The sequence below is a fragment of the Camelus bactrianus genome, chromosome 10 (genome assembly GCF_048773025.1).
Source record: "Camelus bactrianus isolate YW-2024 breed Bactrian camel chromosome 10, ASM4877302v1, whole genome shotgun sequence".
NCBI classification, from domain to species: Eukaryota; Metazoa; Chordata; class Mammalia; order Artiodactyla; family Camelidae; genus Camelus; species Camelus bactrianus.
This window is the reverse complement of record NC_133548.1, coordinates 24,484,712-24,510,377: the sequence shown is the minus strand read 5'-3', so window position 1 is coordinate 24,510,377 and position 25,666 is coordinate 24,484,712. Positions and strand designations below refer to the sequence as shown.

The 25,666-nt window shown below is 45.8% G+C and overlaps 1 protein-coding gene across 3 annotated transcripts in view; it reads left to right on the top strand.

Moving 5' to 3' along the window:
• Window positions 1-25,666, top strand: part of KIAA1549L (KIAA1549 like) — a 238,772-nt gene that overhangs the window by 200,028 nt on the left and 13,078 nt on the right. For all 3 annotated transcript variants that reach the window (XM_045523904.2, XM_045523903.2, XM_074372189.1), the window contains exon 17: window positions 16,763-17,113. In XM_045523904.2, coding sequence (XP_045379860.2) covers window positions 16,763-17,113 — 351 coding nt within the window. The remainder of the gene's footprint in view (window positions 1-16,762; window positions 17,114-25,666) is intronic.

Below are 25,666 nucleotides of genomic sequence, written 5' to 3'. Positions count from 1 at the left end.
AACAGTTTGATACTTTAGTTTTGTAAAATTCCAGATGCTTTGGGCAAGTCTTTTTTTTTTTTCCTCCTCCAGATTAAATTATTCAACGTTAAGTTTTCTCCTCATACAAATATGTCTTATACCAAACGTGGTCATCAATTCGATCATCAGCTTGCGGTTAGAAATAGGGCACTTGAAGTTTCCAATTAATCTTTCCCTGCCCACAGTGAATATTTTTCCTGGGTGCTTGTAGTTTGGGGAACTTTTTCTTCTGCTTGGGAATATTCTGCTGAGGTTTAAGAGGATTCTTAATTTATTTTAAGATTTGTATTAATGGATTTCTCATGTGGTTCTAGACAGACATTTTCACAGTTTGAGGAAATAGGCCAGAGGTTTCCCTGTTGGTCTTTTGTTTTGTTTTTGTTGTTGTTGGTTGGTTGGTTATCTGAGGGGGTAATTAGGTTTATTTGTTTATTTTAGTGGAGATACTGGGGATTGAACCCAGGACCTCACACATGCTAAGCCCGTGCTCTACCACTGAGCTATATACCCTCCCCGCTAATAGTCTTGAAAAGAGAATGTTACAGTTTGGGTTTTTTTTTTCTTCTTTCTTTCTTTCTTTCCTTTTTACCACTGTGCCGTGACTGGAAGTACTCACTTAATAATTTTGGAAAGCTGTATTAGGGCAGTAGAAGAAGAGAGATGATTTTTTAAAGTAGGTTGCTCACTCCGTCACAAACATGTATAAATATTTCAATTACAATTACGTTAGGGGAAACCCACTTCATCCGAATAGATTTTCTAAATATATGTTTCTTTGGAAAGTGCATGTGATCCCAAAATGTAAGCAAATATAAATTTCCTTAAGAGAAAGTGACCGTCTAGGGAGCAGTTTTAAGAATTTAGAGTGTTGATGCTAAGAATGATCTTGCTTCCTCTATCTCCTCCTGTGCCTTTTAATCCTGTGAAAAGTACTAGCTGTCATTTACCGACTGTGCACTCTAGACCAGTCCCTAGTCCAGTCTGTGCATGTGTGCTATCTGACTGAATATGCACAGTCACCAGTCAGGTAGCTACTCTCATTATGCCTGTTGTATAGATGAGGAAAGCAAGGCTCTGAGCAGTTACATAATTTGTTTACCCGAGTCTAGAGCCCAGCCCCTTAACCACCATGCACCCACCACCCTATATACCTGTCTTCTCATGACATAATGTATGTCCTGTATTTCTGATCTTTCCAAGATGTCAGGTCTCACAAGAATGCTTGCATGGATAACTCACACAAGCAAAAAGTGAACCAGCAGATAAAGCAGAAAAAGAAGAGTATAGTTTTAAACAGTGTACGCATTCACTTTCTGAATCTTGATTTTCCAATACTGCCGAGGCACTCCTGGCAAAAGAATCCATTAGCTCAGCCATGAACAGGTCATTCAGCTGGAAGCATGTCATTCTTCCTACTGGGTTTAGGGATCTTGAAGCCTGGACAACATTTTCTAGTCTTTTCTGCCAGATTAGGGAACACCAAACAGGACTGGCTTCTGGACATGGTAGAAACAAGAGCACCGGGAGATTGATTTACGTGTGAATTTTTCAAAGGTTGCTGGCTTTAGAGCCCCAGAGGAAACGCCCACATATAAAAATAAATGAATAAGTCAACAAACAAGCCAACAAACATACTCTCCACGGGCAAGTCACAGCCCCAGGACTGACGGCTGCTTGGATTGTTTCAGAATTTTTCCACGGAGCAGGGGGTATAAGAGCCTGCGGAAGAGAGACTCTTAATTCCAAGGGGTTTGGGAATCACTGTGTTTTGCAACAGCAATTCTCAACCACTCGGCCACCCTAAAGGACGCACCACACTCCTGGCCGTAACTAGGGCTCACTTGGGTAGCAATTTTCTAGGAGGAGTCACCTGTTTTAGAAGAAGGCATGATTTTAGAGAAGTGTCCAAAACTGATCAATCCTAAAAAGGCCAGCCTATATCATTAAACTAACTTTGAAATTCACTCCTCCCAGTGCACGAAGTGGGTAGAAAAGATGAGAGCTTAATATTTCAAAACAAAAATGACTATTTCAGATAATTTTTTCAAATGTTATTTTCTATGTGAAAGATACAGAAAAGAATGAAGCAGTGAGGAAAGGAAAAGAAAGTGCTCCAAATGTGAATTCTCAGGCAGAATTAAGACCCGAACTGATTCTTCCTATCAGCCAAATTGTTAACCCTTGTATGTAGATGATGAATCAGCCTTTGCTTCCAAACTGCAGGTAATAATCAGATCATTCCCCGGAAATAAAAATGCACCTCCTCAACCTTGATTTGCATTTGGAGTTCAAAAGCCTACGACAGGAGTAGGGTCAGCTATGTGCCTCGGCTGTGAGGGAGACTCTGAAAAGATTCTTTGAATCATAATGTTGAAAATGAATGCTGACTTCTCAGAAGTAGAGAGCTTTAAAGGCTATTTCCCTTAGCTTCTCCCCAGCACCTTGTCTGAGAGTCCACCCCCTGGAGGTACTCAGACAGCATTCGTGGTGGACTGTCGGCTTAGACCCTAAAATGTAGGCAGTGAGTTTGAAAATGTTAAGAAGGATGGTTGATCCGTTGATGCATCTCAGAAGAGGTGATGTCGAAGGTTCTGCTGTAACCATCACAAGCACCAGCACAATCTTTGGGGAAATGACTTGAAATGTTAGCGAAAACCAGATGGTTTTACAACTGAAGAGTCTATGTAAATCTACCAATAGGGGTCCTACAGCAGGCAGGGTGCAGCAGCAGAAAACAGAAAACATCGAGCCATTTTCAACAGACGAAAAAGGACTATAAGGAATTAGGTGTTCCCCAAATTATCAGAAGGCTGGAGGAGTGTTCCAGGGAAGACTGAGACCGGAGCCACAGGGCTGGCCCTGACCAGGGGCTGCTGTCTGTGCCCCAAGGTGGGGCAGCGGGCTGCCATGGAACCTCCGAGGAGCCTCATTTCTTCGATCCAGACCGCACACTAGTGCATTTAATTGACAGAACTTAATTCTCGGCCACAACACCGCTCACAGAGGGCCCCAAGTGCACGTTAGCCAGTCAGCCTTGGTGCTACAGGAATGCATGCAGCAAAGAGGCTGCCGAGGCCGGTCCACCATCTGCACCGCGGCACCAGGTGAAAAACGAGGTGAGGGGAGAATTCCCTGGCAGAGCAGTATTTGAGAAACAGTTGTGGGAACTAGTGGAGGAAAGTGTAGCCAAGGGGAAGACGGAGGCACCACTCAGAGCTCAGTCCCCAGTGCAGCTGCTGGCTCGGGTGCCTTGTGTTGGGTATGATGGGGTGTTTGTCTTGCTGGCCTCTCTGGGCTGACCATGCAGCCAGTTCTCTCTGTTTAGGTGAACAGTGGTTACTGGCAGGAGGCCAAGGAATCAGAACAGTTTTTTGATCGCTTCCATTTGCAGGGAAATGAAATATGATCTGGAAAGCCTGTGACTGCCTGGGATAGCTTGTAGCAAGTCTGGGGCCTTCTCAACAGACTTGAAAATCCTGTTATTAATGAGGAGTCTCTCCTGCTCACCCATCCCGCCCCCTCCCCCAGCATCTTACGGCTTTGGCATGATAGTCAGAGACCAAAGCAAAGCATAGGGATGCCCTGGCACTGCGTGATGTGCCCAGTTAAGGGTACAAGCAACTTTTGGTTCCACTGGGAAACAGGTGGTTGGATTTGGGGATTGGGTCCTTTACCTGCTTGTTGCCCTTGAATTAGGTGCTCTGTGTTGACCCCACCCCCACCGCCAGCACCCCCTTGGCATCCCACCTAGAACTCTCTTACATACATCTCCCATCTCTGCCTTTCCTTTCCCTACCTCTGCCAGCGAGTTTAAGCTGTTAGTAACCCTGGTTTGATATGTTGTCCCAAGTTAATTTGTAGCACATTGTGTTTTAACAGGGGCCTTTAATCCCAGGGAAATATCTGATCCTGAGAAATCAGTCTCCCTGGTTGAGACTGAGGCAGAGGTGGAGGTGTTTGGTGGTGCAGGGAGCCTTTTGGTGTCATCGAGGCCTCCCTGGGCTGGTGGCTGCCCAGAAAGGTACTTGTTAACCCTACAAAGTTGGAGGCTTCTTGACAAGCGGGGAGCAGGAGGTGAATTCTTGTTTGCAGGCTTAGAGGCAGGGAGGCCAGGTTTCAGGATGGCCTAGTGACCCCACATGGAGCCAGGCCTCCCCTGCAAGGCTTCCCTCCTTTGCAGGCGGCTTCCCACCAGGCAGGAGACCAACAGCTTCCCTTCCTTAGTGAGCACTCAGGTGTCATCTGCCTGCCCGTTCGCTCTGATTCCCTGTGCTCTGGATGCTGCCGGCTCCTACTCTTGGTACTTGCCTCTCCTGGATCCCAAGACCTCTCAGCCTCTTGACTAGCGCAGCCTCTCACCAGGCCGGGGCCCCCAGCGTGCTCTCGGAGGACACCTGGAGGGGAAGGGAAGGAAGCAGGGCTGGACAGAGTTAAAAGTCGGGCTATGCTACAGGAACTACAAGACCTCGGCTGAGCCCACGGGGAGCTCTGTAGCTCACGTGGCCCTGAAGAGTTGTCTTGAGTTTTCGAGAAACATCTGAACTCTTGTCCTTTAATACTGACCAGTCCCTGGATGTCCCTGGGTAGAAGCAGCTCTGGGGAGCCGAGGACAACTTCCAGCGAGAGAACTGGCACTGCCGATTCCCACCAATGCCCGGGGAGGGGAGGGCCATTCCCGATGACAGCTGAGGGCTGGCAGCTGGCAGTGTGCCCAGCAGCCCGGGAAGGAGTCCTAGAGTCCTGAGCGGCCCAGCACCATCCACTCCACACGAGTTCCTTCCAACCTCAGTGCTCCCAGGCCCACGTGTGGCCCCCAAACCCCTGCAGGAGCCGGAGGCCAGGGGACAGAAGACAACACCCCTTCATTTCCTCTAGTAGACATTTATCAAGCGCAGTGGAACCGCTGCATCATATGTGCTTTGAACATACGCAAATTCAACAATATAGACCCTGAAAGACGATGGGAAAAAATTTAACTCTTGCCCCCAAAATTGGCTTTTGCCTATATTCTGTCATGTTATGCATCACTATGATCTATTTCTTTTTACATGTTACTCTTTAAGATTGTACACACAGGCCATGCATGGTGTACTACGTGGATGACATAAGGAATTTTCAAAGGTTTTTCTCTACATGATTTTTGTCTTCTCTGCTGGCATTAGCCTCTAAGCCCCACATGTGATTCCACTGTACTAGCTGTGTGAGGCTCTCTGGAGAAGAGAAAGGTGGATTAATTAGTGCTTACCCCAAGGTGCTTTTGCAGACTAGAGGAGGAGACAGGTAGAGACAGATGCAGCGTGTTGTGGCAGTGACCTTGGATGGGAGCAGGGAGTCTTCCTGAAGGTCTGTTGCTGTCTCTCCCACGGCTGCCAGAGGAATCCTTTTAAAACATCTTCCCTTGTTTAAAATGCTTCAGTAGCTCCTCACTGCTTGGGGATTAGACTCAAACTTTAAGCTTCCGGCTCAGGACTCACTGCTGTGGCTGCCCGGGCACGCCCTTCTAGCTGATGCTGGCCGCTCCTAATCCACCCCTTGGCTCCGGCCCTACACGCCGTTCCCAGACTTGTCCTGTGGTTTCACATCTCTACTCCTCTGCATGTGCACATCCCTCTGCCCAGAGCATTCCTTCCCCCTGGATTCGGGCAGACCAAGGTTTCTCAACCTCGGTGCTGCTGATATTTGGGGCTGGATAATTCTCTGTCTGGAAGGCCGCCTGTGCATTGCAGGACAGCAGCATCCCTGCCCCCCCCCCCAGCCCTCATCCCTGGCTGCCAGTAGCACCTTCCAGCTGTGACAGCCAAAAAGGGCTCCAGATATTGCCAAGGGTACCTTGGGGGCAAACCTGTTCCCAGTAGACAATTGCCTATTCAGGCGATGCTCTCAGAACTCGGTTACACATTATCTCCCTGAGAGTCCTTTCTCACACATCTGTGGTCTGACTTAGATGCCATCCTTGGTGTGCCAGTGGCACCTGGGTCTCACCCCAATCAGAGCCTTACTCCCTGTCCTCCCCCTGTGGGTTTACTTGTATTATTTCCCCATCTCAGCTCCTCAAGGACAGGAACTATGTTTTATTCATCCTGGAAGCCTCAGCACTCAGAGTAGGAACCGGTGCATGTTAGATGCGATGTCTCTATTTGTTGAGCAAACGAACAAACAAGTGTCAACCAGAAGTGACTCCTGAGCTGAGACTTGAAAATATGGGGCAGATTTAGCTCTGAGCCATATAAACAATTGATTAGACTAGCTTAACAACACAGTAGACAAACGTGTGTTACTGTTTGAAGTTCAGTCTAAATGGTGGTTATCAGTTAGGATGCTTTGGCTAAAGTAACAGAAAACCCAACCACCTCAAACTGACTGTAATCATTAAGGGCACGTATTGGGTAAAGTCAGTCCAGTCCTGGTCTGGTGGATGCGCCAGCTCCGTTTCCCTGGGTTACATACACAGCGCTGTCTCCCTTCGTGCACTGGGTTCATCCACGGGTTGCTTCTCTCTGGTAGGAAATGGCTGCAGCAGCCTCAGGCCCCAGGGCCTCAAGGCTGCATAGTCCTTTGACCAACGCAAGAGAGAATATCTCTTTTCCCAGCCCTGAAGCAGTTTATGGGTTTTACTCTCACTGAGTCACCGATCAGGTGCCCTCCCCACCCCTGTATCAGTCACTGTAGCAGTGGGGTGGGGGGAGGAGGGGTTTACACTGATTGACTTGACAGTCGGACCTCACCAGCAGAGTGGGGACAGGCTTAGTCCCCCCAGACCCCCTGCCTGAGACCCAGGGAGAGGAGTGGATGGATGCTGAGGCCATCACAGTACCGTGGCTGGGCTTTTTCAGGAACAAAACTAGCACAATCTTCCACGTCACTTGTCCCTCCCGTCTCAGCTGTGGGACCGACAGACACATCCTTGATCGGCCGTCTATAAAGGGGAAGGTCAGTATGGTGGTAATCCCAGGACCACGTCTCCCCGTGGTGAGAGTGGGGAGACCTGGGGAGTCCTGGCTACAGTTCGAGGTTGTGTTTTGCAGGCAGATGGAGTGACAGAGAGGTGGTGTTTTGCAGGCAGATGGAGTGACAAAGAGGGATTTTTCAAGAGGTGGATGGAGGACGAGCAGATCTGAGTTGGCGGCAGGGAGAGCAGTGGGGAGAGACTGGTCCTCACAGTCTGCTTGCTACCTGCAGGGCCAGCTCAGCTAAGAAGATAAGAAAAAGCAGCTGATGCCTCACCTCAAGAGCAAAAAAGCAACATAGCTGCCATGAGAGAAAGCCATCCTTATGTGTTTACTTTCAGGCTGATTCTTTTTTAAAAGTATTTGTCATTAATTGACTCTGGCTCGTATATCGTTGTCAGCGTTCGCAGGCAGTGCTGCGTAAAGGGTATGCCCCTGGCCTCTGGAGCTAGGCCGGGTTGATGTTCCAGCTCAACTACACACTGGCAGTGTGATGCTAGACCAATCACTTCACCTCTCTGAGCCTTAGTTTCTCCATCTGGAAAATGGGCCTTATAGGGTTGTTGTGAGAGTAAATGAGTTAATGCAGGTAAAGCACATAGAAGATGCACAGTGAACACTAGCTGCTGTAACTATGGCCAACAGACTCCATGGGGGAGAGAGGGGTACTCTTTTTTTGTTTCTTTTCCATTTTAGCACTTTAGGTATCTCAGAATCTGTCCTTGCTAGATAGAGCTGTGACTGACACTGAGTTGAAAATCAGGACCCTGGGGCAAATTTTGTAGAGAGCCTTCAAATTTTTGTGCTTTAGAAATGAAGTGCCTGAGTGAGACAAAGTGATGTTGCATACATTTGTGTTTCCTGGAGAGTGTGGCCTTGTAAGACATCTGTCCACTTTGGGGCTCATAACTCAAGAAATTCTATAATAAATGACTTCAAGAGTCCTTCATCCCCCCCCTTCAATTCCATGCTTGATAATACCATCTAGTTCATTTTAGACCTTTGGAAATATCTTTTACTAACAAAACTTTTGAGCAGAAATTCTCTAGGCTTCTTTTAAGATTAATTCTTCAACAGTCTCCCATTGCCCTTTGAAAACAGCCCAGCCTTCTTACCATGGCCTTCAAGACCCTGCATGACCTGGGCCCTGCCTGCCTGTCCAGCCCACTCTCCTGACAGTTGGAGCTTCAGCCTCATGGTCCATGTATTAGTCAGCACAGGCTGCATAACAAAGTACCACAGACCTGATGACAAACAACTGACTTTATTGTCTCACAGTTCTGGGGTCTGGAAGCCTGCGATCAAGGTGTTGGCAGGGTTGCTTCCTTCTGCCATAAGGAAAGGATGTGTTCCAGGCCTCTCTCCTTGGCTTCTCGATGGCCATCTTCTCCCTGTCTTCACGTTGCCTTCCTTCTTTACATGTCTGTGTCCAAATTTCCTCTTCTTAGAAGGACACCAATCACACTGAATTAGGGCCCACTCCAATGACCTCATTTTAACTAAATTATCTCTGTAAAGATTCTATCACCAAATACAGTTGTATTTCAAAGTAGTGGGGACTAGGATTTTGTCATGTGACTTTGTGGGGTCTTCGAAGTGGGTAGGGAGCACAGGTCAGCCCACAAGTCTGCTTCTCTCTTCCTCCAATACTGTGAGCTCATTACCATCTCTGGACTTTCATAAGCTTTCTTTTTTATTATTATTAAATGTTTTATTTTCACTTACAGGCTTTCTTATGATCTTTGCACCCCTTCTTCTTCTCCATAAATGTCACCTCTTCAGAGAGGCCTTGCCTACCATGCCCATCAAACTGGCTGTGATGCCCAACCCATGTTGTTCGTTTTATTAAGGCAAAATTTGTATATGGTAAAATGTACAGGTCTTTAGTGTACTACTGGATGAACTTTGACAAATGTGTATCCCCCTGTAACCATCAGTCAGGTCAAAATATAGAACATTTCACCCCCTCCAGAAAGTTGCCTCATTTCTCCTTTCAGCCAGTCTTTACCACCAGCACCCCAGATGGCAACGACTTTTCTAATATCTACCGTGCAGTTTTACCTGTTCTTGAGTTTCATGTAAGTGGAATTATTCAGTATGTACTCTTTTGTGTCTGATTTCTCTTACTCAAAATTTATCTATATTTTGCGTGTTATCTATATTTATTGTTACTAAGTACCACTCCCTTGTATAAATACACCGCTGTTTGTTTATCCATCATCCTATTGTTGGACATTTGGGTTGTTTTCAGTTTGGAGCAACTAGAAAAAAACTGCTATAAACATTTTCACATATATATTTTGTGAACATATGTGCTGTAGGCTAAATGTGTGTGTCCCCCTAAAATTTATACCTTGAAATCCTAACCCTCAATGTGTTGGTATTAGGAGGTGGGGCTTTTGGGAAGTGAGCAGGTCATGAGTGCAGAATCCATGAATAGATTAGTGTTCTTATAAAGGAGATCCCACAGAGCCCCCTCGCCCCTTCCTCTATGTGAGGACACGGTGAGGAGTCTGCAGCCCCAAAGAGGGCCCTCACCCAACCATGTTGGTGCCCTCGGACATCCAGCCTCCAGAACTGTGAGAAATAAATGTTTGTTGTTTATAAGCCACCCAATTTGGGTTATTTTTTTCTAGCAACCTGAACGGACGAAGACAATATGTTTTTTATTTATCTTGGATAAATACGTAGGAGTGGAATTTCTGGGCCCTAATGTAGGTTTCTGTTTAACTTTTTAAGAAACTACAAACAGGTTTACAGACTTGCAACTGTTCGCCTTCCCACCAGTACTGTGTGACAAGTCTGGTTCCACCCCTCAACCTCACCCCTCAACCTCACCAACACTTGTGATTCGTCTTGAGTTTAGCCATTCCAGTGAATGTGAAATGATATAATTTTCCTAATTACTAATGATGTTGAGCACTTCTTCATGCACTTACTGGACACACGTATACCTTCTTTTATTGGGGTGTCTATTTGAGCCTTTTGCCCAATTTTTAAGTTAGGCCGCTTGTCATTTTGTTATTTTTTTGTAGGAATTCCTTATATATTCTGGGTACAAATCCTCATGGTTCTCCTGGTTGGTGGCTTGTCTTTTTATTATTTGTCTGACTGAAAAAAAAAAACAAAACCTGGTTTTTAATTTTGATGAAGGTTACAGAATGTGTTCCAGGACCAAGCCATGGGACTAAGCCATGTTAGAATATTTTCCAGAAAGAAGATCCTTGGGGTTCCTAGCAAGGCTATCATTTCCTCCAAGTTTGTTCCCGTGGTGTTTCAAAGGAGTTGAAGGCACGTGAATACTCAGCCACTGTGTGGGCCTTCCTGCACGTGGGGGACCGGAATGTTCTTTTTGTTTATTTTTTCAACAACACTGAAAGGATTGCAGGTGCTTGCTCTCTCCAGTGGGCACCGTAAAGCTTAAGCCCAGGGGTCCGTGCATTCAGGCTTGGAGGAGAAATGGCCTTAATTTCTTCTAAATCCCTGTGGCCTTTGCTGCTGAGGACACTTACATAGCATAAGTATCCAGAGTCTTAAATATGTGCATATCCTCTAATCTAGTACTTGTACTCCTAGGAGTTTAATATAAGGCTGAATTCGTGGTTATATGGAAAATTTTAATCACAAGTATACATGTTTCAGCCTTGTTTCTATAATAAAATATTGAGAAACCACCTAAAATCGTGGACTGTTAAATATAGGTTGAAAACTCCATATAGCAGAATGCTATGAAATCATTTAGTTATTCCCTATAAGTACATATATTTATTGACAGATATTTATTTGCAATATTGTTGTATAAAAAAAGTTTCAAAGTATTGTATAAAATCCTATTATATATATGTAAATTATCTATATATCTATATAATAGGAAGATTTTTTATAAAATAGCACATTTTATTTATATACATAAAATATATATGTATGTGATTATTCTGTTTATAAAATCATGACCCAGATGGTTCATTTTGGAAAGTACCTAAAAATGAAAAGAATTGTCACGAAAAGTAACTTTTAAATATTTCTACTTCTTTACTCCTATTTTCATATACATGGAGGCTCTTGTATCATGTCCAGTAATAGTCGTTTTTTTAAAATTTTGTTTATTTTTGAGGGGGAGGTATCTAGCTTTAATTTCTTTAATGGAGGTGCTGGGGATTGAACCCAGGACCTTGTGCATGCTAAGTACACACTCTGCCACTGAGCTACACCCTCCCCACCCCAGTAATACTCTTTAAATTTCCTTAATTCCTTTCCCATTCACAGGCTATAGCTGCTTTTGCATCTCTCTCCAAAATCCCACTGAAAAAAATCCCGCAGCCCCTCTGCTGCTGCCTCATTGCCCTCCCCCACTTCCTTTTCCCCATCACAAAAGCCAGAGAATCTTGAGGCAAGTGGTGGGCTTTTCTCAGAAGAGAAGGGGAGAAAGGGACTGGGCCAAGCCTGCGTTTTTTGTAGCTGTAGGGGTGGGGTGGTGGGGTGGGTAGGGAGCTGGGGGTAGACTGTGGGCGATGCACCAGCATTCATCATCTTTAGCCTGTTTCATATGCATGGAAAACATCAGGAAGGACGTACACGAAGGTCAAAATGTGAACATTCGTTATTTCTGGTGGTAGGATTAGAATGGATTTTAATTTCCTTCCTTTTGCTTATCTGTGTTTTCTAATTTTCTACGAGGAACAGACATTCCCTGATTAATTTTTTAGAATTTTTATTGAAGTTTATCTTGATGGATTTATAAAATCATTTAAAAAAGAATAAGTTCCCCTGTGCTTCTCAGGAGTATGAAGTCAGAGAAGCAAGTATAGGAAATTCCAAGTTAAGGAGGTTTAAAAATATATACTCTGTCCCATATACACTGCTGACATGTGTACCCAAGCCAACCATCGGCCAACACTGGGAGGATTGTCTTTGCTACTGACTCCTCCTTTTTGTCAAATAAAAGCAAAAGGTATTTTCAAAAACTTACAAGTTAGGAAGAAGGACTTGGAGTAAATTAAGCCAGTCAGCATATATACCTTATCTGGAAAATGGGTACAACCATATGGCCCTCAGGGATTCAGGGCTATCTCATCACATGTCCTCAAGTAACTCTGAGCACCTGCTATTGTTAAGTCCTTTTGCTTAACAGGAAATCACTGGTTTCAGTTTTGGGCTACACTGTGGATTGGAGGCTGTAGATATAACAATAAGACACTGACCCAGCCTTAAAGGAGCTCCCAGTCTGTAGGAGGAGGCAGAAATGTGGGAGTGTCTGCTTATGTGCCAGCCATTCTTCTAAACACTTTATATTCACATATTGATGCTTTTCATGCATATAGTAATCGATGTGGTAGATTATCTAAATTATTATTTTATAGTCCTCCTGGTCACAGAAGGCTTTTTGTCCATCTGTCAGAGCCTGTATCTGAGGCATGGTAATGGATTTGTTTATATATGTGCTAAAATCAAACTCTCTGGGTTCCAAACCAGCTCCACCAATTATAGGCAATATATTTGATCTTTCAATGCCTCAATGTCTTCATGTGTAAAGTAAGGATAATCATGGTTGTTGCCTCGTAGAGTAAATGTTAGCTGCTTTATCATTGTTGTTATTTGTCTCTTCCTGTAAACTATAAGCTCCTGAGGGGCTGGGACACTATCTTACTAATTGTTGTATCCACAACTCCCAACCTAGGGCCAAGCAGGGGCTGAAATCAATGACTATCTGTTAAGTGAAAGAACAAACTTATCACTGCTCATATATTTTGAGGTGAGGAGGGATGTGCTATGGGGAGGGAGGGAGTCCCCTCGTGAGTAGACATCAGATTACCCCAGGAATGATGATAGTTGGAGGAATCTGGGCCCTCATAGAGCAGCTGGAGTCCAAGAAACAGTAAATGTGAGAACCAGAGGGACTTCACAGACCATGGTTAACTCTCCCATTTTTCAGGTGTGGAGCCTGAGGCTTACGGAGTTCATGTGACTTGCCTGTGGTCATGCAGCTCATTAGCACTGGAGGAAATTTGTTGGGGAATGTGGGCCCTTTATCATAACCTCAAATTCTACTCCATGGGCAATTGGACAGAATTTTCATCTTGGTTCAGTTTCACAAAGCTTTATTGAATGCCAGGTGTCCTGTGCTAAGCTCATGAGAGACAAGAGAAATAGGCTCGGAGAGCATCCACGCTTGGGCGAGACAGACATTAAATAAGCAAGTCAAGTGTGAAAGGGGGAGATCCCAGGGAATAATGAGAGCTCGATTTGTTTGCATCCATAGATGTCAGGAGACTGAAAAAACAAGTAAGAACAGTGGGAAAACAGGAGTGTTTTTTTTTTTAATTGAAATACAGTCAGTTTACAATGTCGTGTCAATTTCTGGTGTACAGCATCATAGTTCAGTCATACATATATACATACATATATTCATTTTCATATTCTTTTCATTATAGGTTACAAGATATTGAATATATTTCCCTGTGTTACACAGTAAAAACTTGTTTATCTATTTTATATATAGTAGTTAGTATCTGCAGATATCGAGCAAACCTGTTGATGTCATGCTTGGGTTATGCCTCTGGTCCCTCCAGTCAAAGGTAGCACCCCCGATGCAAGATAGAAACTGGGGGGGAAGCAGAGGTTATTTCCACTGGAGCATTAGGGGAAAGATGCAATGGGAGCTCGGAGAAAGTGTCTCCACCTCCCCAGCGAAGGTAGTATCTGCCTGCAGCCTGACTCAGAGAACCCCCGCAACCCAGTACAGCACCATCCTGGGGCTCCTGGGAGAATGGGAGAGTAGAAAGTTGTTGCTAAGAAGTGTATGTTTGCCCTGCTGAGGGCACAACTATAAATTCACATAGTAATAGATCCACCGCTATGACTAGAAATGCTTGGCACAGCTCAGGGGTGGGAAGGGTCACAGCCCGCCTCAGCGCCATTGATCTTCCACCTGGGGGCAGTTTGGCCTTAAGCACCCATTATCTGTCAGGGAGACTGGGGACGTAAGGAGGGAGGGCAGGGTGTGGGCAGCAACCAGCATTGACAGGAAACTGTAGGAGGCCATGGGGTGCAGCAGGATGTGCAAGGGACAGGAGCAGGGAGAGCCAGGCTCTGTCACTGCCACCTCTGGGTGACATCGGGTAAGTCACCTAACTGCCCTGGCCTCGACCTTCTCCTCTGTAAAATGGGGCTTGAGTTTAATGGTCTCCTAAAGTCCCTTCAGGCTCTGAAATTCCATTCAGAATGTTCTATGCTTTGTAAGAAAATTTTGTTCAGAAGTTGCATTCACTACCCAGGAAGGTACCACAAGGCCTTCTGGGAGCACATTTCCTGGAAAGCAATCTCGAGCCTTTTCCTAAAGAATCCCAATGCATAGGCACCCCAGGGCATCCACTGCCTAGGGTTTGGGGTCATGCACCCAGGCATGAAATGTCTTTGAGTTCTTGTTTATGATCACATTCTACTCCAAAATCTATCCTTGCTTGTGTAATATAAAAATGGTATTCTGAATTACTTACTGTAGATGTTTGTTGATAAATCTAGACTTGAAAATTGACAGAGAACCTTGTCTTTTTATCTTGAACTATAGCCAAGCCCTAATTCCACATAATGAGATTATAGGAAAAGTCTAATTTCATTTTCATGCTTTCTGTATTTTTAATTTCTTCTCTAATGTGCATGTATTAATGCTAAAGAAAAGTAAATACATTTTTAAAATATGAAAAATAGTGTAGTTCTGACCTTCCACAGCTGTATTTTAAGAAGGGAAGGACTTCCTTTATGAGTGGGTTCCCTGATGACATCTTCTTGCTGCGCTCATTGTTACGTACCCAGGTGCTTTATCCGTGAGAAATACGTGTGGTCGAATGAATAAAAGTAATAATAATGACAGTTATGATAATGACAAAAGCTACAGTTACTGTGTTTTTACCATGTGCTACTACTGCTCTGAACTCTTTACCTCTATCTTACTCAACCCTTATAAAACCCCCTGAGGCAGGCTTTATTATTATCCTCATTTTACAGACGAGGAAACTGAAACATCAAAAAGTTAAGTAGCTGTCCCCTATTGGAACATCTTTTCTGCCATGTCTTTTATCTTCTCGGCTCACCATTTAGATCTGTCACTGCAGCAGGATCTGCCCTGCAGGGCAGCAACTTGCCTGGGTCACCTGAACAGTCCCTCATCTCTTCGTTTTGCCCTGAGACTTCTCTGCCTTGTTCCATGAGACCCCTGGGGGACTCCATGCTGCCCCCCTGGCCCCTGCACAGATCTCAGAGTGCAAGGACTGTCTCTGGAACAACCCTCGTCTAATGGGGGCAGAGAGCTGGTGGACAGAACTTCCTCCTTATACAACCCTAATGCACATTCTGTGAGCTCCCTCAGAGGGTCCCCAGCGGGATTAAGCCTCCATGGCCCACAGCAATCACTGATTTAGTTCCCCACCCTTGACTGACTTTTCCTTCTTCCCCAGTTTACTCATTCTAGGCTTCCACTTCCCCGGAATTCTTTTCCAAAATAAGTTATCTGTACAACATTGTATGTCTTGGGTTCTGCTTTTGGGGGGATCCTAAGCTAAGGCATTGCCCAAAGTCACACAGCAGTTAAGCTGTGAAACCCAGGTAGGAAAAGATTCACTCTGTGTAAAATAATAATAAGCACCCAGAACCAGGATATAAATACATAAATCTGTTTAAATGGGCATGTGTGCATGGAAGGGCAGGGTCCACACACAGTCAGATGGGTTTGGGAATGGAGTAAGTACGCTGAATGTTAATGGATTAAAAAAAAATTCACTCTTGCTTATCTGTATTTTCTAACTTTTCTAAAGTGACAGTTGTTACTTGTGTCATGGGTGGAGAGGAGGGGGTAGCAAACTGATCTACGCCAGTTTATCCACCCAGGGCTTTCAAGTTCTTTTAGCAGATAGTGGTAGCCACGGACATACTTAAAGTGGTCGTGGATTAACTGGTCTTCCACAACCTCACTATCAGGTTATTACAAAAGCAAGTCAGACAAAAATCTGCCACACTTAACAAAATAAGATTCATTAGCAGTCAAGCCGAAGGCAGTCCAGGCAGCCGCCTCTGGAAGCAGAGGAAGTCCCAGGTCTCTGCTCACGCATGTACTGCAGCTCCTCCCCGAGTGGAAGGTTCACTGGTGGAAGGCAGGAGAACATTCTAGATCAGTGGGTCTCAATCTTGAGCAGGCATCAGAACCTCCTGGAGGGCTTGTTAAGGCACCGATTGATGGGCCCTGGCCCCAGAGCTTCTGACTCAGCGTGCACCACACTTCAAGGTCCTGGTCTAGAGGCAGGATTTGGTGACTCTCTTTCTAATAACTGGCATCAGGCAATGAGCAGTTCTCTAAATGGCTGGACACAGGAGCATTTAGAGAATTCATCTTTGATCTGGAACACCAACTCCTGGGGTGTAGACTACAACGCGCTCTAGATTCTTTGACCTAAAAGGCATAAGGGTGGAGAATGTCTCTGAAAGGCTTTAGAGAATACCATTAATGCCATCAGTGAAAAGCCATATCTCACCCTCATTATGCTAATTAGCAAAGCCTGATACATTACTTAAGCTCCAGATAACTGAAGTTCACACAGGTAGCTGGTGTGGCCTCGTGGATAGAATGCTGGCTGACTACCCTCTGGTGTGAATTCCTGGAGAGGGCGCCTCAAGTATAACATAAATTAGCACAAATGCCTAATACCACTGGTCCAAACTGAACATGTCAGTGCCAGGTACAGACAACATTAATGGGAAGGAAAGTTAACTAACAAATCATGGGCATGTGTTTGATCCCGCAGACTGAGCCTGAACTCATAGAGGAGACCAACATTGACAGAGTGAATGAGCCCCGGGGCTACGGCAGGTCGAGGCAGGTGAAAGGCCACTCGGAGACCTCCACGCTGAGCTCCCAGCCCTCCATCGACGAGGTCCGGCAACAGATGCACATGCTGCTGGAGGAGGCCTTCAGCCTGGCGTCCGCCGGCCACGCGGGCCAGAGCCGGCACCAGGAGGCCTACGGCTCAGCGCAGCACCTGCCCTACTCGGAGGTGGTGACCAGCGCCCCAGGGACCATGACGCGGCCCAGGGCCGGGGTGCAGTGGGTGCCCACCTACCGCCCAGAAATGTACCAGTACAGTCTTCCCCGGCCGGTAAGTCAGACGTCCCGCCTGCCTGTCGTCATCAGGTCAGCTCTGCCCACGGTGTTTGACAGGGGTCTCAGAGTGGGGACTGGAGTGATAAGCCACCTTGGGATTTGGAGCCAAACTTCACTAGGCTCTCATCCCATGATCCACCCATGATCCAGGCACAGGCACACAGGAGGCCCTTATGCCCAATACATTTTAGAATAAATTTCCTTTTCTATCCCTCCTGGGAAGACCTGACCTCATTCTTCATGCACTGGTGGTTTTCTACTATCCCCAGTGTGAGGACCTCATGCAAATGTCAAAACGCAGTTCAGAGCCCCGTGTTAGGGGGCCGTGCAGTCTCTGGGCCAATCTTTCCCTGTTGAGTAAGCGTTAGCAGGAGACACCAAAGTTTATTTCAAACTGAGCCTCTGGGGTGGGATGTCTGTACTTGGGTGGGGTCATCATCACTGCAAGAGTTTGTCCTTAGGTCTGCAGGCACAGAATTTCTGTTGTGTCCATTTACTCCAGGGTGGTCAGAGCATGCTGATTAAATTCACAACACAACAACTGCTTTATTGTTAATATTACAAACCTGCAGTAGAAGCTGGATGACCAGGTGGGCCAGAATACTTGTTTGCTGGTCAACATGGTCTTCCCTTAAGTAAAAGCCAATCTGGGGAAAATAAGACATTATCAGAAGGCAAACTGTTTGGTATTGGAGTCATCTTTCTTGGTCTATGATATGCAAAACTAGAGAGTATAGTATAGGGTGAACGTGGAACATCTTTTTTGCATTCCATTTTCTGAGATATGGGTGGAATGCAATGCAGAATTCATAATACAATTTTTAAGTTAAAATAGAAGGCTTTGGGGCAAAGCCCAGATCTCAGGAATAGGAGTTTGCCTCTGCCATCAAGGAGCTTTGCTGGGTCTGTTCAAGAAGCACTGCCTTCCAGGAGAGGGTCAGCAGCTCTGGGACCACCACTGGCCACTCTCCCATCAGAGGAGAGTCCAAATATCCCTTTTTCAGAAAGCTAGGAAAATACTCACTGAGCCTTGCAAATCTGTTACCTTAAAATACGTTCCCAAGATAGTCATATTACAGTTCCCACAATTACAGTTTTCTTAACGAATTGCCCACTAAATTGGTACTCTCTTTTATGGGGAAGAAGGGGTTTTCTCACTGAGATTTAGAAAACACTCTAATCTTACTGCATTTATACCTACCTATTAAAGTGGCTGGCCCCTGGGAGGAGTTACCTGTATCCATTCTATACTGATGCATACTGACTTCAGTTTCACTGGCTCATCCTTTCTGATTTCAGACATTGACCATGTCCCTGGATTTTCCCTCAACCCAAACTGGAACGGCACTCACCATCTCAGTGACCTTGGCCAGTGACTAACTCTGAATCTCAGATCCCTCAGCCATAAAATGATGGTGGGAAGAGGGTCACAGTGAGGAAAGAATGATCATTTGTGTAAAATGTTTAGCACAGTCCTGGCACCTAGTAAGCACCCAATACTTGTTAGCTGATATTAATCAGAGTACGTTTCATGGTGTCTGGCACATCAAATGATTCTATAACATGGTAGTCATTGTTATAAAAATATTCTCTCCTTTTCATTGGGTTCCACTAGTTATATCCCTTTCCCTTCTGAGACCACATCTTCTTTTCCTTCTGCTCTCTGAAATCTTGTTAAGAGCATGCTCTTGAAAGAGAAGCGTCACTTTGTTTAAATATGATTCTCAAGAATGACCTGTCCCTTTGGCTGGAGGCCAGATTCTGGAGGATCCATGAAAAGGGCTGGGTTTCAGAGAGGAAATAACCGGCATGAGTCTTCCAGTGACAGGCAAGAAGGTGCCACGACCCACACTCGTTATGCCTCAGTTTAACAAAACCCTCTAAAAATTTCACAGTGGGACATAGGAAAACTTAGATGGTCCTGTTTGTTATAATTCAGGGTTGGCAGTTGTGCCACAAAGGGCAAAAACATTATCTACTTACCAAATGAGGCCACCAAAAAATGGAAAAGGACTGAGAAATAACAGGACAGGGATGGGCCATCAGACTGAACAACATCGAAGGCAGAGCTTTTGTTATTTGGGTTTCCTTTGGCCGACAACACGTGCGGCCGTTGTTTTCATGAAAGGGGAAATTGCTAACACTCCAGTCGAGATGATGATTCTTAACCCAAGTTCTTGCCAAGCCCCCTTGTGCTATGGTAATGTGGAAATCAATGGACAAGGTGGCAATTTAGAATGATAACTATGATTACCTTTCAGCTTCCGAAAAGGAAGCGCTCCGAGCTCTGTGGAGAATAATTGGTAGCTGATGGTTTTAAATGCACGCAGCCAGGCTGATGGCGTTTATGTCACGGAGAAGGTTACTGCTGGCAGCTGGGGATTTGTGCAGCGCAGTTCAGAGACTCTTGATCATATTTTACCCCTTGAATCCATGAAGAAATTGGACTTGTTGCCTAATGACCAATCCAATTTTGCCAGCAGCCGTAATGGGTCTGTGCCAAGTGGAATGAAAACATCCTACAGCCTTCCTGTTGGTGTCAGAGCAGGGCATTCCGAAAAAGGCAGCGGGGTGGAAATGTCTTCCCCACAGAGTCCTTACAGGTGCAACTAACAGTAATAATAATAACAACAACAGTTACCATCTATTGAGCACCCACTGTATACTGGACACTAAGCTAAGTGCTCTGTAGACATTGTCTCTCCTGATCTAACCACCACCCTGTGTACTCCATGGGAATCTGAGGCTTGGAGAAGTGAGGAAACTTGCTCAAGATGACACAGCTATAAAAGGCAGACCTGGAGTTAGAACTTAGGGCTGTCTAACTTCAAAGCCCATGTTCTTTCCACCCTCTGGCCGGTGGGCCAGAAGGCTGTGCCAGGCTCTGATGAGAACTCGAATCTCCAAAACTTCACAATGTGATCTTCTTATAAGGCAGTGTATCCAGTTTGTTGGGACTTTGCCCATTCCTATCACTGCCCCTTGTAAGAGAGACTTTCTATTAGGATGAAATTGAGAGGATTACAGCCTTTTTCCTCCTCTCCCCTCAAAAAAAAAAAAAAAAAAAAAAAAAAACCAGAAAGACCCCTTCCTAAACTTTCGTTCATGATGAGATATGCAGACTGTCAGGTATGAGTTTGCATCCACCACTACACTTGGGTTGGGGAAATGTGACATTTCTAGTGTTTCTCCAAGTCAAATTTGAATCTTTTATGAGCTCCCATCTAGGAAATTCAATATCAGTTACTACACAAAAGTCATTGGCAGTTTGGAGAAGTTGGAGCAATGGGAGAGGGTTTGCCCCGAGCAGTGTTGACGGGTATTCGGGGATGGAGGGAACAAAAAACAGCCACGGAACCAAGAAGGTATCTGGAGCAGGCAGCTCTATATAGTCAATGGATTGGTTTATTACAGGGTAACTTACATGTAGGGATCAGGCAGGTGGCTGTCGAGAAGCATTTGCAGCTGCGCTCCACACCACAGTGGGGCCGTTGTGACAATTTTATAGTTAACCTAGGGTATGGAGTACATGCTTGGAGACAGGGAGGGCATTCCTAAGTCAAGGTTTATGATGGGTAACTCATCTTGTGGGCGCAGGGAATACATCATGAAGGTCTTTCTCTTTGTTTGGAGACCAACAGAGCATAGAGGTCACCTGGACCTAATGATCATTAAATAATATCTATTAACTACAAAGCCCTGGACGGCGGAGAAGTGATTTACCACACAGTACAGTCCTGGGTGGGGTCAGTGGAAAGACAGGAGGAACTTTATGGGCCCAAGGTGGTGGCAGTTATGCTAACAGCCATACAATGGGACATCGGCCGACTCCCAGGAGTCCGTGAAGCTAGGTCACTCTGTGTTACCTGGGACAGGCCGGGCTGGGGATCTTTGCCTTTGGACTGCCCCGAGGAATCCCCAGCAGAGCGCCCAGCATCTGGCAAATGCATCCCCTCTAAGCTGAGAGAAATCATTCAGGTGAGGAAAACCACAGTTTATCAGGAAAGCCTGCGTGGGACGGGAGAGAGGGAGGTAGGCGAGGAAGTCTGGAGAATATGGATGTCAGCTCACAAACTCAGGTGTGCAAGACATGTAACTTTATTTGTCTGTAATCTTATAGTGCCAAAAGTGCAGTCTCAGTCAGTTTAGGGTCCCTGTCCCCATCTCTGGGTTAAGTGTGTGTGTGTGTGTGTGTGTGTGTGTGTGTGTGTGTGTGTGTGTGTGTGTGTGTTTGGGGTGGGGGAGGGAGAAGGCTCCAGTACTTGGTCCTACTTTGCTCTCTGAGAATGCGTCCCAGGAATTCCTTGTTTCCATCTTGCCTTCATGTGGTAGTCCAGGTAGAGCACAGCTGTATCCTGGTCCTCCTGCTCACAAGTTGTCTCCAGACCCCGCCCTCCTCCCTCTCTGTCTCCATCTGTCACACACACAATCACACACACATCCTGGCCCCTCTGCCCTCTCTGGCATCTTCCTTATATTTATTCTGTCCTCCACCTCCCCATCCCCCTGTGCTCCAAGATTGAGCAGGACACAGCGCCCTTTCTCCAGACCCATCAGCATCTAAGCTCTCCTGCCTCGCTCCAGCTCTCCTCGCCTTCCTACCTGAAGGGTGTTTACTTAATCTAGGAGCAGAGTGATCTAACTGTTCCTCACTTCTCCCAAATCTCTTGTTTTGGCATCAGCCTTAGGCCTGAGTGCTTTAAGGGCTTATGTTTTTGATATTCAGAATCCTCAGCTCTTGCAGTTCAATAGCTTTGGCTTTTGACATGCCAATAAGAGTTGGCTCTTGGGCCATCTTTCCTGGCTGTGGCCTTCCTTCCCTGCTTGGAGCAAGGGGAGGGCCCTGGATTCAAGGAACCGTGGCGGCAAAGTCTTGGCTTCTATAATTACTATATCAAAATAGTATCCTGTATCAGCAGGAAGAGAATATCACTAATTCAGTACCTACTGAGTGTCAGATATTACAGTAACATATAAAATGAGTCTTTCAGACAGCCTTTGAAATGGGGGTATGATACTGTTACTTTCATCACCTAACGAGAAAGCAGGTGCAGAGAAGGTGAGTTGCTTGAGGTCACACAGCTGGTAAAGAACAAGCCAGGATCAACCCCAGTTTTGTCTGATTCCAAACCCAGGCCCTCCGCACCACGCCACCCTTAGCTCAGAATTGTGAGACAGCGCCCTTAATTGGCTGTGTGATTTTGGATAAGTCAGTTCACCTCTCTGGGCCTCAGTATCCCCCTGTGTTAAGGTAAGGGGTGTGGTCTCAGTGTCTCCGGCTCTTTCCAGCTTGAACTTTCTGTGATTCCCAGGGCCTTGGAAGCCACAGGGTTGCTCTATCAGTAACTCTTGGTGAGCTGACAGGTCAAGAGAAGCACTGGGTCATCTTCCATGACCATGTCCTCTGTTTTCAACTAAATAAGAACTATCCTCTGGAAGATTCTGCTTCCTGCCCCAGGATGTAAAGTTACCCACAGCTGCACATGGACTTAGGTGGACACTTGCTCTGCCCGGAGCAGTGTTCTCAGGGTCAGCACAGGGCGGTGGACGGGGCACCATGCAGTGGAGGCCAGCCTTGCGGGCAGGAACGGGCAGACTGGCACATCCACTCTGACCGGGGGCTGGACTGCACTGGACAAGGGTCTCCAATAAGGGGCGGGTGACTTTGGCCCATCAGTCCTCATTCTCCTACCAGTGCAAAGCCTGACACCCCCTGACCTATTCCTCCAGCTGCAGGCTACCCCCTTTGACCTTTCGCCCCTGGCTTGCTACCCCTGAAGTCGATCTCGACCAGATCCTCCTCCGGATGGCTGCACACACACAAGGAGGGTTCCGGCACACAGTGGGGCTCACCTAGGCTGATTCTTCCTCTGGGGTCCCTAGAAGGAGTGGCCCTGACCCACCTCCCCACCCCTTCCCCAGGGACATGGGGACTGGAACTTTGAGCAGACTGAGGTCACATTCTTCCCTTCTACTTTTACAAACTTCTGAGCCCAAAGAATGGCCTATTCTTGTCCTAAACAGGCTCCTTCCACCTTGGAGACATGAGACCTACTTACAGACTGCCTTTGGTTCTGAGTGTCTGATCTCCTTTCTAGCCAGAGAGCAGGGTTCCCAAAAGATGATGCCTGGGCACCTCATGGCCACTGGGAACTTGGAGCCGGGTAACAGTTTTGAGCAATCACTTCCAGTGGGATCCCAGTCACAAAGCAGCCAGTGGGGAACCAGGTTCCAAACACACGGAAAGGGAAGCGAGGATGTGAATCCAGGAGGACTGAGAGCCGTGGGGCAACTGCACAGGGGGAGGCAGGAAGACACTGGTGGGGGGGGGGGTCCCTCAGCCCTCGAGCACAGGGCACAGGTGGCCTTTCTGCTTTTCGTGTGGCCCCTGTGGCTGCCCGGAAGCCCTGAGGATACAGGCCAAAGGGGACTGTCTGATCTCCTGTGCAGTTTTGCTTTGTATCTAGAAAAATCGTCCAAAGAAGGAAATTCCCTTGGTACTTGTCAAAAGTTCAGAACTTTTAATCAGTTCTTCGGTGAACTGTTATAAGACAGACACAGGCATAGAAAGTGTTTTCTTGGCTGGAAAACTGTGTTGACTATGGAATATGCCTTCCAAGAACCAGGGATAAAAATACATTGTCTGCCACCTCTACTGATAGCATGAGAGGCCAAAAAAGAGAAGAGGAGCTCTAAACCCCTTTCTCTATTTGGGGAAAGGCATGTCCTTATTTGCTGATTTATTGATGATAATGGAATGCAAAGCTGGAAGGACATCCAGCACAAAGATTTTCAAACTCTGCACAACCATAGGGTTATGGGGGTCCCCCTGGGTGTCATCATGCAGGTAAGCAAAGGGCCAATTTCACCCAGGCCCCCCCACCCCCACCTTCAACCAGAGAAGTTCTGCTTTAATCTGGTTCTGTATTTGGGTTATGTCAGAATGGTTTCTTGGCTAAAGAAATGTTTGTTTGGGAGCCCATGAGCTGCTCTAATGCCTTATTTCACAAAGAAAACAAAAAACAAAACAAAAAAGAGGTGCGGAGAGATTGAATGACATGTCCACAGAACGTGAATGGCTGAATCAGGCTGAAAGCCTGGGTCTCTTGACTCCTCACTCAACATTTATTCAACGAGTAGCTGTCTAGCACTGTTAGGTGCAAAGCACTTTGCTTGCAAAGGTAGGAGGGCCAGGATGAGATAGACATGCTTGCTGAAGCCCAAGGAAGTTAGGATCCAGCCGAGTTTAAGATTTGGGTTCCCTGAGCACTACCTTAGTATATGTAAATAGTTTCCTGATGCTAAGAACTGAGATGAAGCATGGTGCTGTAGCTTTCCATATCAATTCAGTCTGCCCCCTAGATCTGGGCAAATGCTTTCATTCTTGTCTTGGAAAGTTACTGTTGCTAAGATACTTCCAGGTTGACAGTTATTTTCTTTGAACACATTGCATTCTGTGGTCTTCTGGGTGCTGTTGAGAAGTCATCTGTCAGTCTAAACGTCATCCCTTTATAGGTGATATGCCTTTTTTCTCTGGCTGCTTTGAAAATCCTCTCTTTGCCTTTGGTATCCTACCATTTCACTACAGTGTATCGAGGTGTGTGTTTTATTTTATTTAATAGCCTTCTTGTTATACATTGTACTTCCTGAAATGATTAATTTATTGAATTCTGTCAGTTCTGGAAAAGTCTTAGTCATTGCTTCTTCAAGTATTGCCTCTCCTTTCTCCAGCTTTTCACCTTCGGGACTTTCCTTAGGTGTATTTTGTACCTTCTAACTTCATCCTCTGTTACTTTTTACTTCTCTTTTGTATTTTCTATTTCCTTATCTCTTTGTGCTTCGTTCTTAGTAATCTCCTCAGTTCCATTTTCTAGTTTATTCTCTCATCATCTGTGGTGAACCTATTACTTAATTCCCCTACATGGAGTCTTATTTCAGTAATTAAGTTTCACTTCTAAAAGTTCTATTTGTTCTTTTTCAAATCTGTCAGATCATTCCTGGTAATGTTTCTCTCTGGCCAATAATTTTCTTAAAACATTTCTTACCCTGTTACTTTCTGTTTTGTATCTGGAAATTTCAAACTCTAAAGTCCTTAAAGGTCTAAATCTGTTGTATTTTCAACTGACTTTCTCTTATGTTTTCTGGCGTGTTGTCTTTGATTAAGAACTCTGCTTCCTCTTAATCTGTGCCAGTCCCCAGAGCCTAATTTAGGGCACTCTCTTTCAAAGAGGATTTACAATTGCTTCTGCCTGAGCCTGGGAGGGTTCACGCCCCCCCCCCCGAAGGGGCCAATATTCACCCCTTCCAGGTTGGCTGTGAGGGTCTCAGTTTCACCTGCCTCACCTGGCCCTGTCCCAAGGTTTGATATCTTAATTGATCGCCAGTATGGCGTTTGTCTTCCAGGAAACTCCACCTTTTATGTTTGCTGCCTGCTCACTATTTCTACTTCTGGTTTCAGCTCATGGTTAGTTTGCTGAAATGGGGGAGGGGGTGGGTGGTGAGCAGAGTCCTCAGGATTTTCCTTACATCTTGCAATTTGGCCCTTACA